Raw genomic sequence first — 16,694 nt, forward strand, 5'->3', positions numbered from 1 at the left:
GAAGTTTCTGGATCATAGGGTATGTATATGTTTAGTTTTATTAAAAAATTGTCAGATCATTTTCCAAAATACTGCGAACAACGTATGAGAATTCTAGTTGCTCCAAATCCTCTTTGTCATTTTGTGTTCTCACCCCTTTTTAATTTTAGTTATACTGGTGGGTTTGTGGTGATATTTCATTTTGGATAAGTTTTCAGTTCCCTGTTGAAAACTTTTTAATGTGATTATTGACCATTTGTATATCTTTTGTAAAGTGCCTGTTTAAATATTTACCCATTTTTAATTGGGTTAATTGTCCTTTACTGAGTTGAAGATCTTCATATAATTTGGAGATTAGCCCTTTGTCAGATATATTTCTTGTTAACTGTTTTCTCCATCCTGTTACTTTTTATATTCATTTTCTTAATATTCTTTTAAAAAGTAAAATTTATAATTTTGAAGAAATTTCGATTTACTAAATTTTCTAACGTTTTCATGGTTTTAGCTTTTAGTTTTGGTCTATCATCTTGAATTTGTGTGTGTGTGTGTGTGTGTGTGTGTGTGTGTGTGTGTGTGTGTAATCTGAAGGTGGGTCAAGGTCCTTGGTTTTGCATATACATAGCCAGCCTCTTTTGTTGAATTGCCTTTCTTTGGATTGGATAGCTTTTGCACCTTTGACCAAAAGCAAATGACTATTTCTGAGCTCTCTATTTTATCCTGTGCACCTACTTTTCAATCCCCAAGCTATGATCACACTGTCTTGATTACTGCAGCTTTAAAGTAAGTCTAAAAGCCAGTGTGGGTAACTTCTACAATTTTGTTCTTCTTTTGCAGAATTAAAAAAAATTCTAGATCCTTAGCATTTCTCTATAAAATTTAGAACTCACTTGTTAATTTTTATTTTTTAAAGAGCCTGCTAAAATTTTGGTTGCGATTTTACTGAATTTATACATGAATTTGAAAGAACTGATATCAACAATATTGAGTCTTCGTGTTGCATCTCTATATTAATTTAGATCTTCTTTAATTTCTATCAACAATGTTTTGTAGTTTATAGTGTACAGCTCTCATATGTCTTTGGTTAGATGTATTTCTACATATTTAATGCTTGCAATGCTCTTGTAAGCAGAATTGATTTTATTATTTCATTTTTCTATTGGGATGTCTTAATCTATGGATTTATCTATTGTTTCATAGATTAGAGATTTTCATCAGCAAATACTGGCAGTTGTATATCTTTCTTTCTAGTCATTATTCCTTTTATTTCTATGCTTTATTGTAATGGCTAGGAACTCCAGTACAATCTGAGTAGAAATAGAAGAGTTGGCAATCTTACAGTATCCCTGATCTTAAGAGAAAAGTGATAAATATTGAATGATTAATATTATATTGCCAGTAGACTTGTCATTTGTGTACTTTATGAGATTAAGATAGCTCCTTGAGAAGCTCACTGAAAGCATTTCATCTGCATCCATTGAAATGTCCATATGGTAATTTACACTGATTGATTCTCTCTTCCTATATTTTCTGAAGAATTTTATTTTTAGATTGTTGAATAGAATTCATGAATGAAACTACCTGTGGCTTGAGGGGTTTTTTGTGTCCATGTGTGGGAAGGAGGTTTTATGATTACAAATTCAATTTTATTGAGAGGGTTATTCAGATTTTCTATTTCATTTTATGTCAGTTTTAAATTGTAATTTACAAGGAAAATGTATATTTCATGTAAGCTGTCAAATTTTTGGTATAAAGTGTTTCATAATATTCTCTGATTATTCTTTTAATATCTGTGGTACCTTTAATGATAACCTTTTTATAATTTCTAATATTGGTAATCTGAGTTCTCCCTCTTTTTTTTCTTGACAAATCTAAAGAGGTTTATCAATTTGTTGATCTTTTCCAATAACCAACATTTGAATTTGTTTATTATTGCTATTGTCTGTTTATTTCACTGAATCCATCTATTATCTTTATTATTTAATTTATTCTACTTATTTAGTATTTACTTTTTTATGAAAACATTTGATCTTTTTGTCATAGTATTTAAAATATTTAAAACCATGACATTTCCTTCAAGCATTAATTTAGATGCATTTCAAACTGACGTCTTTTATTTTTATTATCATTCCTTTCAAAATATTGTCTAATTTCTTTTAAGATTTCTTCTTTGATTCATGGATTATTTAAGAGTGGGTTATTTAATTTCCAATATTTGGTAGTTTTTACATACCCTTTCTCAAGCTTTGTATGATATCATTTTTAAAAACATGTATTGTAATTTGTTTTATGGCCAAACCTATGTTCTAATTTGTGAAACATACCTTGAAAAGAACATGTATTTTGCAGTTACTGGGTGAAGTGCTCTATAAACAACAATTAGGACAAAGTGGTTGATAGGATTATTTAGATCTTCTATTTTTACTTATATTACTTATTTGTTCTGTCAAATGCTGAGGGAGGAATGTCAAAACATTCAATTATGATCTGGAATTGTTTATCTTTTCAATTTTTAAAATATTTTCTTCATGTTTTGGAAGCTTAGCTATTAGGTTATACACATGTTCTATTATTTTTTCTTTATGGTGAATTTACTCTTTTATCATTATGTCATTATGGAATGCCCGTCTTTTTGGGAACTGTATTCTACCTGATATCAGTACAGCTTAGCTCCGCATTCACGTATTTACTGTTTCCATAATATACTATTTTTCATGCCAATCTACCTGTGTCTTAACATTTAAAATGTGTCTCTTGTAAGATGGCAAGTAGTTGGGTTCTGCCTTTTTAGTAGATTCTGACAATCTGATTTCTAATTGGAAAGTTTAATCCATTAACATTTAATGTTATGAATGATATGGTTGTATTTAATATTGAATTTCTGTTTGCCTCTGATTTTGTTCCTCTGGTTTTCTCTTCCTGCCCTTCTTTGGATCTTTGAATTATTTGATTTCTTTTTTACTCTTATCTACTGGCTTTTTGTTTATCGATTGTTTTTATAGCAATATTTCTCTGCTTTAGTTTAAAGCTTTTGTTTTAGAGGTTACAATATTTACAGTTAATATTGTATAATTTCATGTAAAATGTAAAAACTTTGCAATCATATTAAATTCTTATGTACATATGATACATATATCTGAATACATATTAACCCAACAGCTGTATATTTAGATAAAATATATACAGTATATATATTTATATGATACATATACATTACAATTTTTTTGCATTAATTTTCGTGCTTAAGGCAAGAAGATTTTTACTTAGATAATATTTTCTCTAGGTTCTTCTCAAAATGATGCCTTGCTAAAACTGCCAGAATCTTTTACCATCTTTACCAAACCATGAAATCTAGGTAGAAAGGCTTTTCATGTGACTGGGATTGATTTTGCTTATTTGCTTTTAGCATAAGAGGATCTTGCTGAGAAGTGAAAGCAGCCTAGAGCCTTCACTCTCACATAATAGGTTTTATCTGCTAACTTTTTACAATAAGTGAATCTCACTACCTCTCTGCCCGCTTTTCCAGGCAGTTTATAGCCTCAGATTACAGTGAGACATACTACTCCACAAAAGGAGAGCAGGTCACCAAGCATCCTCAGATCACGGTATCTTATGGGACCTTCCTATGTCTCTTCTCTGAAACTATTGTTTCCTCGTATGATTTTTAAACCCCATCCTAGCTGTACAAGCAGCTTCAGAAAGTGTTACGTCAGAAATTACTCCTGCATTGACTACTATCACTGAATGATTCTAGAACAGAAACTATGACACTCTGACCTCTAAAGGAGATTGATCACTGCCTAACAAGCAAATCAATGACTGCTAATGTATTTTCATTTACCACACTGACTTCTATGTACCCCAAATTGGGTTAAGTCTGGAGGAAGGGTAAAGCAGGACACCAGAGAAGTATAAGGTACCATGATGGAATAGTAATTAATCTAAAGGATAAAACTTAAAGACATGAAACAAGTTTAAAACTTCCATCTAACTGACCCTTATGGGAGTCAAATCCTCTTGCCCTGTCCTTCTGATGCACCAACACTGAGTCCACTCCTTCATTGTCCAAATGAATCTTTGTTCATTAATCATGAATATTATTCCAGTGGATATGAGTTCTATTTTTATATTTATTCCCCTTTGCAGAACATGCCCACTGCAGCCTTCTAGCCAAGGATGACTTTATTCTCTTCTACTAAATGTATACTTTTAAACCATATTGCCTGTTTAAGGCAGCTGTCAACTATGAAATCTCAGTCATCATGCAATCTTTGTAAAATAGAACAGTAAGAAAACTGGGTAACATTCTTTTATACAATGAGTGGTTGTTCGTCTGTGAGAGTCTGAGGTGCAGGACCATGGAAAGTGTCACACATAGGCAGGAGTTGAACCTAAGGAACTGATGGAAAGAGAAATTATTTGGCGGAATCACCATGGATGGAACACCCAGTAGGGAGTAATAAAGATACCAACTTGATCGAAGCAGAGAGACAGGAGACAAAGGCACGAGGGGACCTGGTTGGAGAGTGAGACCTAATTTCTGTGATCATCAAAAATTTTGACTTTATTTCATAGGCAACTGGAGAAAATTTATAATAACAGCACAGGAGGGGTAGTTTGATAGGATTTTAAGATGGATTAAAAGAGTAATATTTCAAAGGAAAAGGGTTACATTTCTGAGGTTAGCATCAACTAATACTCTTAAATTTGTGAGAGAAGAATTCATACACTGCTTCACACAAAGTAATCATGCAATTAAAATAAAAGGCTTCTAAAGTAGCTTCGAAATTTTCCGATGAAAGAATGCAATGAATGAATGAATGCATGAATGAATGCATAAACGAACATAAGGATAGTTTGTGAAAATGAAATAATGATGTATTGTGAACATAAAATATCTAGATATTAATATTTCTATAATATCAATACATGTACTTATATCATTAGCCTCTTCATCTATTTTAGGATCACTGTTTTTACCAAGGATCCATCATACATGAATTTGATTCTGCTGCCAGTATCAGCACATGTAATGGTCTGAGGTATGTACCGTATCTTTCTACCTTTATGAGTTTTCCTATGAATTTTCAAAGACATTCACTTTTCTTAAGACCTTTAAATAGAAAAATTAATGGAAAAAAGCTACTGTATATTTTCAGCATGAGGATCCACTCCAGTCCATTGTTTATGTTCATTTTTGACAAAAAGATGTAAAACACAGCCCTAAGCAAGACAAGTTTTTCAGTCTATGATCAAGGGATTCAGAGTTGGAAGGTGACTGGAGCTCATCCAGCCTGTCCTCTCATGTTACAGATCAGGATACTGACATCAGAGACTTGCTCCTGAACATTCATTTTGCTGGTGGTTGAACTCCGTCCAAAAACCAGTCCTCCTAATTTCTAGGCCTGTGAATTCCCACTGCATCACACCACAACACTTCACAGCTTTTTACTAAATTAGGCAGTGTTTCCAGACTCTGGAAAGTAAAAAATGTCAGAAGTAAAGCCTATATAAGTTGTCTCTAGATCTTGGGCTCAAGGACAAAGGAAGAAGATGTGGGGAGGCAGAGAGTAGAAGAGGAAGAAACCTGTATCTTCATTTTTGAGGATTTTACTTGAGTAGGTCCCAGAATTTTAAAGAATGAGAAACCCTTTAGTGACACAATTACCACATAATAGTGTCTGTACCTTCATATATTTACTCTGTAATTAATGAATGATGGACATGAATATTCACAAAATTTTTGCAAGAACTAAGACTTGCCAGAGGTCCTCAACCCCGGGTGGGAATTGTTACTCTACCTATGCTTCAAAGGAGAGATTGGGCTCTTAAACTTCTGAAAATCCAGATGAGTTGACTCTTAGAAAAGTTATTGAGTCAAAGGTTACATGCTATCTTCCCTCTTTGTCTCTCAGAATACCTGGCTACATGCTTACATGAGGCCTTGACCCTGCAGTTTCCCTTTCTTAAAAAGGCAAACTCCATAAAGTGGAACAGAGAAGTATTGTGTAAGTAATGTAGGAGTAAAATGAAAGAGATCTTAAAGAGACATTGTATTCCCAATTTCCACAGGGGGTTCTTCAGGGTGAGTGACCAAAGGTACCTCATTGAACCAGTGAAATATTCAGATGAAGGAGAACATCTGGTGTTCAAATATAAACCCCAGGTGCAGCAACCTGCCAATTATTCTTCTACAGAGTTCAATTTTACCAGGACAGCTGTTCCAAATGACAATACTAAATCCATGGAAGACTCCAAAATGGAAGTGAGTGCCTTATTTTTAAATTGTCTTTATCCCAAGTCAAATGCCTCTTACTTTCTTACTGATCTCAAGAGAGAGATTATGAGCCCAATTAATGAAGTGTACAGGCTGCCTGAATCTGACTCTTCATTGTTTGAAATCCGAAATGTCAAACTTTTGTTTTTGTTATCTACACAGAAAGTGTTCATTCCCTACAGCAAATCTCAGTTTATCTCATCAGTTTCTAAGAAGGGGGATATCTACAACCCTACATATAGATTTATAGTATTAGGGCTATAAGTGGTTGGAAAGAATGAAATTTACATCTTGAAATCTCTCTTAGATATTGTCTTTTCTTTCCTGGTCTTTCCTGCCACTTTTTTGGGAGGAGTTGTTGATGATAAGCCAGGTTATCCCCCTTTCATCACGCTAAATATTCTAATTGTTAAGGTGGAATTTCTAGTAGAATGAAGGCACAATGATAGTCCTCCATATTTTAGGCTTTTCTCTACTTGTTCATATCAACTTAAATCCCCTCTACATGTTAGCCTTTAAGATCTGTGAGTGTTTATCTTCTTCATATATCCATGGTGTAGACTGTGTCTGAAACTTACTAGATGCCTAATAGATGGGTTTTTTGATTGAATATATCAATAAATAAATGATTACTTAGTTCAGAAAAGAATGACAGTCAAATATTTGAACAATATGCCTCTGGTTTATATTCAAGAGCATATGCGTGTACCTCAATGCATGACACTGAAAGCTGAAAACTTAGAATTTCTTAGTATTGTGTTTTATAAAATAAAAGATCTATAATTAACAACTTTTATATGTTTCCTTGGAATTGACACTCCCACAAAGGGAGATCGGGAGACAGAAGAGGAATAGAAGGAATACAGGCACTCCTGTTGGCCAGTTATATGTCTTGCTCTCAACTGTAAATGGTCCTTTTACATGAGCTTACTTAGTAAGCATTTACTTTGTAAAGTAAAAAAAAACCCTAAATGTTAAAAACTGGATTCATGATTCTTTATTTATAATCCTTATTTTACCTGAAAGACTAAACAAAAAAATAAAAGGAAAATAAAATATGGAATGTTGTTTCAGGTTTACTAGAATCTGATGCATAGAACCACATGTTTTAATAATATAGTGGGTTTTATTTACCTACATTTCTAGAATTATTAGATACACTCCTGCATGACAACTTCCAATAATACTAACATTTCTTACCTTGAAAATTTTAGCTTAAAATGTTAAGACAAGAGACATTAACCGTATTTCATTCAATTTTCCATAAATTTCCACAGTATGGAAAAAGAAAAGTATATTGAACTGTTCATTGTTGCTGATGATAACATGGTAAGTTTTCAGATAAACATTTGCTCCCCATTCATTCTTATAAAACTATAGTTGTGATTTTTAACAAAGAGAAAGTAGTATTTTAATCAGAATTCCATTCCAGGTTCAATGTTCTGTTTTTAGCTTCCCCAAACAGACATATATAAGAGATGATAATGTCCTTTGGCAGTATAGCAGACTAAGCCAAAATAGAACCTCCCTCCACATTATGAACATATGGAAATGATGAACAACTTCAAAAAATTGAAAATATGTCATATGTCCACAATCTATAGTTGAGCCAAAAAAACACAGAAAATCTCCAAGTGCTAAAAATGAGGCAGAGAATCTCATCAAAACAGTAACTAAAATTCAAAGGCATGGTGATACAACACACAGTATATAGAATATATTGCCTGAGGCCCAGAGCCACAAAGTGCTGTCCCATCTCTTAAAGGGAACTGGAAAAGCTCTCTAGTGAAACTGCAAAGAGAAAGGAAACATTTTGTTTGTCTACCTGTAGCAATGGGCAGGGAAAATATTATGCCTGGGAAAACAAAATCCGAAGCCTGTGTCCTGCACTGATGTGGGGTATGACATACTTTTCTTTAAATACAGAAATGCCACGCCAAGCTTTCAACAAAAAAAACTGATTAGAAATTCGGTAAACTGCTAGACTCCAAGTCAAAAATGTCCTATAATCATAATCCAAGGTAAAACTAATCACACGAGGAAGAGTCAACCAACATAATGAAAAGAAGAATGAGCTCTCCAAGAACTGCAAATCATCCAACGATATTTCAGATTATACACCTTACAGCAGAATATAAAAAGATATACAACAACAACAACAAAAAACATGGTTACAGGGTAAGAAGGGTTGTTTTTACTTCTCTATTAGAAAATTTTAGGCTAAGCAGGGAAAAAATTCAACAAAAATAGAAAAGATTTGAACCACATAAATATAGGTTTGATCTAATCAATTGATGGATGTATACTGCAACCAGAAAAAAGACAATATGTAATCATTTCAAGTTCAAACAAAACATTTTCAAGAATTAAACTGACATTTTGCCACAAAGGAAGCAAAACAGATAGGAAAGGTATATACGGAGAAGATCACCGCTTTTTTTTAACCACAACCAAATTGGAAGGTATAACAAAAAAATTGTTAAACTAGACTACAAAACGAAAATTGATTTGGAAACTAAAAGAAAAATACATTGCCAAATATTAATTGACTAAACAAGTCAAATCTGAAAGTATGAAATATTTATAATAGCAAAAAGAAAACATTAGTTGAGATAAATTTTTCCAGATGCAGGTGGCATAACCGTAATTAGAAGGACATTTGTAGACAAACATTTATATTAAAAAAGAAATTTAATGAATTAAGAGTCTAACTGGAAAAGTTAGAACATAAACACAGAATAAAACCAAAAAAGAGAAGGAAAAATAATTTTAATAATGAGTAAAATTGATAAAAAGCACAAGACAAAAAGAAACAAAGTCAAATGCTAGTCCCTTGGAAAGATAAATGAAATAGAGGAACTTCTGACAATACTTAAGACAAAAATAGAAGTACAAATAAAATTAGAAATGAAAGAAAAACATAACCATAAATATAAGAAAGATTATATATCATTAAAAAATATATGTACAACCTTGTGCCAACAAATTTATGAGCAGAAGAATGTAGTACAATGTTAAGAAGCTGACTTGAGAAGAAATAGGAAACTCCAGAAAGAATATAAGAAAGTTTTAAAGTTAAATTAGTCCACAATCTATTGACAAATAACTAGGCTCAGATGAGTTTTAAGACAAATTACATCGAAATTTATTGTAACAGAAAACCCCATCTTTCATACACTGTTTTCAAGAATAGGAAACATTCTTCACACATTTCATAGTTATTGTAACGTTCATATTAGTTATCTACTGCTGTGTAACAAACTACCCAAAACTTAGTGTGGGTCATTTATATAGTTGCAGTAATCTGGTGGTTCCACTGGGCTGGCTGGATGGTGTAACCTGGCCTTAGTCACTTGTCTGGTATCTAGTGTTGGGTTTGGCCCATGTGTCCCCAGTAGGCAAGGCTGTTCTTCTGGTATTATACCTGGGCATCAAAACATCATGAGAGAGACCAGGCTTCAATGTACAAGAGCTTTTCAAGCTTCTGCTTATAGGACACTTATTAATGTCTTATTAACTAAAGTCATATGGCCAAGTCTAGAATCAATGGTTGAGGGAACCACACATCGGTGCAGATACCCAGAAGAGTGATTCCTTAAGGGTCATTACCATAACAACCTATGATGACACTGATAACAAATCCAGACAAGAAAGTAAAACTACAAGCCAATTTCACTCACAAATACGACTGCAAATACCCTAAAAATATTTGCAAAACCAATCCAGCACATATCAAAAGAAAAAGTGTGCATAACAATGAAGGTTTATTCTAGTAATGCAATGGATTTGATAATTAAGAGGAAATTTATGGGCCTATCAGGAATAGTTTCAGTAGAATAGTGGCATTTAAATCAGTGAGTAGTAGGTTGAGGAGTGGGTAGGAAATGAAAATTAAAGGGATTCTAATGTAATATCTTTGGGGTATTCAGATATTTAAGATAACAGGCGAGCAATGGAATGTTAACTATAGGATAATTGCAGCATTCAGAAAAGGCATTTTTTTTTATTATAAAAGAAGCTTGACCATTTGCATTTATCTCTACGGGATACCTTATGTTATTATTAAGTGTATTTTATTAGGCCTAAATTGATAATGTTGAGAACAAGTACAAATAGGGAATCCATTTGTAAGAAGAGAACAACATACAAAATAAGCTGAAGCAGGAAACTGCTTTGTCTTCTTAGCCTTTTCCTGGAGAGAAAGAAGGGGGAAACCACAATTTCTTGCCCCTCTCCATCATATCCCTGGCTCCAGGATGATCCTTGATTATATGCTCCTTAGTTTGTAGCCACCATGGATATAGGAGTGCTGACAAAGTTGTTTTTTGCAATATAATGGTTGCTGTGGAGCTTTAATAAGTTTTGTTATGAATATGGACTCTCAAGAATACTTATCAATTGGTTTAATAAATCAACATAATGTAATATGTCTAATGTGAAGAGGGAACAGAGTTATAAAGAAAACCTTAAAGTAGTGCCAAGGTGAAGCATGACTTTTGAAACTGCTATATCCTATTATTTTATATAAAACATGTATTTCTGCATAAATTGCCCAGATTTTTTAGCTCTCTGGACGGAAAGCCAATGAGCTTTTTTCTTTGAAATATCTCATGATGTTGAATTTTTATTCAACTCCTATGATTAATGAGTATTGATTTGATGTCTATATTTCCAGTATCACAGGAATAATCACCCTAACAAACTGAGGAATCAAGTTTGGGGAATGGTCAATTTTGTCAACATGGTAAGATTTGATACAGTCTGAATCAAGCCAAAAACACAAATGGAAAGAAACTTTTAGGATAGATCTCTGCTGGATTTTTGTAGTAATACTGATATTGAGACAGCACAAAACATAACAGTTCACCAAGTAGTCTAGCAAAATTCCACTGAAAAACAAATCACAGCAACAAATGGATCATAGCTCTAAGTTTTTGGTTTTCTAAGTAAATGACACTTAATATTTACATAAGTTTCAAATATTGGTCACTATCACAAAATTTATAAAGCAATGTACAAAGATTTGAATACCCATCATGAGTAAATCAAATCCACTATTTTAAATCACTCTTCCACGACCTTTGCATAGCAAAAAGTCTTTCAAGCTATAATTTATTGCCCATGTTTAGACAGAGAAATCAGGGGAAATATTTCTGTAAAATTCACTAAAATGATGAATTCGTCTAACATGAAATGAACTAGAATGCTGTCAAAGAAGCAAGACTGTGAATTATACACATCTTTCAAAGCTGACTCCTTCCGACCAGCTCCATTACCAGGATAAAGAGGCCCAAAGAAAGACATTGTAAGAAATCGCTCCTTTAGATCAGTGGTTTTTGCATTCACCAGTTGAAGGACATTTGATCTTTTTCTAGTTTTTTACTAGAATGTTTGGGGCCTGAATCAGACCTGAGTGCACTGAATGAGGCCACCAGTTTTGCTCGCAGATGGGGGAAGCCACGGGCTGAACTCTGTTCAAGTTCCGCAGTTGAATGGGCTATGTAGCGTCTCACAGTGAGGGTCCCTGGTCAGACAGGCTGAAGTCTATATTTAGCAATGAGTGGGGCTGCAAATTAAATTCCCTGCTTGGGCACAGCAGGAGAAGCAGCCCTGAAACTGGTAAAGCTCTTTGTTTGTTGCCTTAACTCAAGCTGACCCCAGGTTTCCCAGCTGAATAGGATTACTGGCTTTGCTCACAAACTACTGGCTCTGTCAGCCCTTCTCTCAGCTGGAGCACCACTGGGATGCACATCTTTCAGGTGTTCTCACCAGCCCTTCGGGTCAGATAGGGCTGGAAAACACTCTCCACAGTGCGCGGGGCTGTCTCAGCCCCCTAGCGTGGGCAGGATGTGGAGGAATTGCTTCAGGGTACTCTCAATTTCCCAAACAGGATTGGAGGGACTGAGAGCTACCATTAGCCCTGGATATAAATTAATCCCTTTCCTGGGCATAGTGGGGAGCTCCCACACCCAGTACTGGCTTTGCTCTGGGGGTGATCTCAAGTGCTGCTTCTCCTGTTTCTTATATCTTGCAATTGTCTTTATTACTCCTCTAACACTGACCCAAATATAAGACTCTATCTCTCTCTTCTTGGGGTCCCATCTCCAAAATTGTTGCACATTGCTGAACTTTTACTAAAGATTTTCAGTTCAGACTGGGGGCTCATACCACAAACAATTTAAAGTAGCATAGTCTAAAAGTCCTTGACTCTTCCCGTCATATCTCTTCTTACTGGCCCTTTATCCTCCATACTCATTACTTCACTGCATCCTTTCTCACTTTACTTTCATGTCTTCACCTCTTTTGTCTCAGAAATTCCAAAGTTCTTCCTCTGTTAAGAAGAGTGAACCAACTCTCTCAACAACCTTCCAAATATGTATATCCAAACCCATCCAAGCATTCTGTAGATAAAATATGGCTTTATTTTATAGGATATTTTCTCACCAGAAGAGAATACATCCATAGAATAACAAATATGGTTCCCATTTGCACTTGAATCCAGTTTTATGGACCTAAAGCCCACCCATGAATGTAGAGAATCCAAAGGATAAAAAAATCATCTTGCTTGGTGGGACCTAATTCATAAGGTTTATTCCACAATACGATCAGAGCCAGAAGGAATGGACATCTAGTTAGGTTTGAGATCATGATTTAACTAAAGGTCTAACTTTGTAAGAGTTCATGAGAACCATAGTTCTCACGGTTATGAAATGACTATGGGTCATGGTTATCACGTTGACACATGAAATTCAATATATTCATATTATGCTGGTTAAGAAAAGTGAAAAATGAATACAAAGTTATTGTTATAGCAATGATGTGAATATTAAACTTCTTAATAATCAGTTACATTCTCTATTAATATTGTTGAGTTGACCTCTATTTCTGTTCCTAACTTAGTGTTCATAGTTTATCATTCATTCTTTCTTTCAACCAACTTTGTACTGGCTGTTATGAAATATAAAACTGATATAATACATAGTTCTTCATCTCAAAAGCATCATAATATTTCCTTAAACTCTTAACCTCTTTTGTCCTGGCATCAAAGTACCTATCAACTAGGTGTTTACAAAAGCAGATGGGAATAGGGGTGAGAAGCCTTGGGCTACAACTATTTCTGTCTGTTTTGAGGCTTTGAGCAATCCCCAATAAGATTTCTTACACAACAAAGTAGTTCCAAAAATCAAACATGGGGAACAAACATGAAAGCTAAGCTATGGGTTTTTGAAAACAATATCAACTTTCTAATCTGCTACAGAACAAACTCATGACCTAAGTAGAGAGACGAATAAAGAACATTCATTCCATTATGTGCCACTGTTCACAAATTCATATTTTCAGGTCAGGTATAATCTCAGAGCTTCAGTAAATTATTTATTTTAGACATATCCTGAGCCCAGTGTATGTAAGGATTATAATAGTTCAAGGAGAATCAGGTGTTTTTGGTCAAGTTTCTTTGCTAGTCATGGCAATTCACCCAGTATTCTGGACGATTCAACTCTACATTCTGTTTCAATACAACTGTTTGTGAAATGAGGTCTGAACTTTTGCTTATGTACTTCACACATTAAAATTACTTTTTTTAATGTAAAGGAATATAGTCATGATAAAGGATCCTTCTGCAACCTCACACTGTGAAAAATTATTTCTCCTTCAAACAGATTTATAAAACCTTGGACATTCAAGTGACATTAGTTGGCCTTGAAATATGGACAAATGGAGACAAAATAGGTATAGATTCTGAAACAGAAACTACCTTATTACGTTTTTCGGCTTGGCAAGAAATAATCCTTAAAAAATGGAAGAATTTTGATCATGTTACGTTACTCAGGTATGTCGCTGCTTTATTTCCCCGCGTATCTTAGGTGGATTATTAAAAAAGAAAACAAAACAAATAAACCAAAATACTTTTTAAAGCAGCTGATTTTTGGATAAAAGTCACAGGGACAAAAATGTTATGTGTAGCTATATAGAAAATTTCCAGATGAACTTGTAAATAACCTTTCTTCCTAATAATGATTAATATCAGAAATGAAAACTTTGAAACATTCATGTTGCTAGGCAGAGTTGAAAATGTCATTAGGTATGCAAAGCACCCTTAGAATCCATTTACTTTACTTATCAGCATCCAGTTTTAACTCTCTTCAGCCTTCCATGCCATGCCATTTCAACACTGCACTTAAACCCACCTTTCTGAGAAAGCACTTCATTTTCTGGACATTTTCCCTCAACAGAGTGTGTGCATCCAGACCAGCTCTTCAAGGGCATCTATACTTAAGATAACAGATAATTAATCTGATAAATTAAACCTGCCACAGCTTTAATGTTCCTAAGTAAAGGGCTGGATTTTTCTGTAATACTAGGTCATTAATTCCTTAAAAGGGGGGCTATTTTTACCGTTTTGTCATTCAAAATATCTAGTACACTACTCAGCCCATAGGAAAATGATAAATTATGGTGGAACTGATCTGACTTCACCTTTGTGTTTCACATAGTCCTGTCCTCATAAGGAATGTTAAATTAGGGAAGAACAACTTTGAAGCAGTGGAGTCTTTTAGCATCTCTTTTGATGTCCTTAAAGCTACTATATACGAGTGGTACCCACTTTAACTATTTCATCTACCTATATTACCAGTATTTCTCCTAAAGTCTACAAACATAGCCTGCAAATATGCTTTCTATCATTATCTAAATGTTAACTTTCAGTCTGAACTCAAGACTGTGAAGCTTCCAATGCCCATAGTCAGAGGTCAGGTTCAGCCCTTTGGCAGATTGATGAGTGAACCAGACCTCCAAATATCATTTCTGATTTTCATATCCAGGATGGTCCATAACACATATCTCCAGGGGAACAGTGGTTGGGTTCAGATATTCATGTACTACTGTGCCCCAAAATTATGGAGGTAAAGTAAAATAGTATCATGACCTTCACAGCAGGCAAGATTAGCTCTTTTGCCTATTCCTTGGATGTATGTCTTAAAATACTTAATAAATTAGCCTAGGAAAATTAATTTGGTATAAGTAGACAATCTTTTACTTCCATGTGTGTCTCTTACTCTGAGCAGTAGCTTCACACACCAATAGCATGTCTACAAATAGAGATGTGGGGGAGTGCTATTAAATGACTAACTGGGCATCATATTTAGAACTTCTTATGTTGGTTTCTTACATGTCTTCCCTCTATATTCACATAGATCTAGAAGTGACTGGATACTGTATATGATATCATGGTGTGACTTTTGGTTTTCAGTGACCATAAGCACAGTCAGAATCCAGAGTGTGCTTTCTCTGGTGCTTCATCTCCATAGCTGATATTCTCCCAAGATCTCCAGAGTCTGGGAAGACCAGAATTCTAAGTTCTTCCAATATGCATAGTCAAATACTAAGACTTTAAAATGTAGGGACAGAAACGTATCAGTAGTGAAGAAAGAAATATAGCATATCTTCTTGATCAGAAAAGTTAAACACGGAAAGGGGTCATCTAGCCTGACTAGCTTTCTTGTATTTGAACCATCTCTATTATACTCTACATATGGTCCTTCAGCCTATGATAGTTCTTTTTAAAGTGGTCCAAGTCTAAATGTTCTTCTTGAAAGCATATCAAATTTGGCTCCCTTTAATATACACATCTACATCTGTCTTTTTAGATAATCCAGGAATAGACCTGTTTTCACATGACAAGTGTTTTAAATGTTTGATTCTACTTATCAAATCCTCTATGAGTTTCAATGGTTGATTAATTTTTTGTTTTAATTGTCAACCACGGCAAATTAATCGTGGTGTTGAGTCCATTCACTATGTTGCATTTTACCCTCTGAACACTTTAAACTTTTTTGGTCTTTTAAGTGGTTTTATCCAAAGTTGAGTGTAGGGCAAATTAAAGTCAAGTCAAATGGACTCTGACCTTATTATTATTTTTTTGGGGGGGAAGTACTCTTTTATGATTTCAACTCAAGACTACATTGACTTTCTCAATGCCTATAAAATACCACAGGTTTAAAATGAGCTTCATATCAACCAAGGTCATCCTCAATTCCAGAACTCCAGTGCCAAGGCACTAGCATTGGGGGGATTCACTGCACTTCAGTGTTTGTGTTAACTGAACTACGAGTTTATTTATATCTCGTTTATAGTGGAAAGTGGCTCTACGCACATGCACAAGGAACTTCCTATCCAGGGGGTATATGCCTGCCCTATTATTCCTCCAGTGTCGTTAAGATGGGCTGTGTTTTATTTATGTTATATTACTTAATCAAAATGCTTACCTTAGATTTCTGTACTCTTCTGTGTCCTATTGAAAGGAACCATGTATGCATCCTGTCATACATTCCCACCAAAATGTCACGATGAAACTGTCATGTTTCCGTTATTAAATGGGAAGTGTTTTATTAAAAACTATAGATAAGTAATGAAGATAAACCAGTGTTTTCCAGAGTTTGTA

General features: G+C 34.4%; 1 protein-coding gene across 1 annotated transcript in view; it reads left to right on the plus strand.

Annotated features, from left to right (window-relative positions):
* Positions 1-16,694, plus strand: part of ADAM7 (ADAM metallopeptidase domain 7) — a gene marked incomplete at both ends in the record, with an annotated part of 47,062 nt that overhangs the window by 3,203 nt on the left and 27,165 nt on the right. The window contains 7 exon segments of the mRNA XM_079706754.1: positions 3,503-3,581; positions 4,942-5,018; positions 6,049-6,241; positions 7,529-7,582; positions 10,929-10,997; positions 13,915-14,084; positions 16,387-16,471. Coding sequence (XP_079562880.1) covers positions 3,503-3,581; positions 4,942-5,018; positions 6,049-6,241; positions 7,529-7,582; positions 10,929-10,997; positions 13,915-14,084; positions 16,387-16,471 — 727 coding nt within the window.

This window comes from Hyperoodon ampullatus, assembly GCF_949752795.1.
Source record: "Hyperoodon ampullatus genome assembly, chromosome: 6".
Classification (NCBI taxonomy): Eukaryota; Metazoa; Chordata; class Mammalia; order Artiodactyla; family Ziphiidae; genus Hyperoodon; species Hyperoodon ampullatus.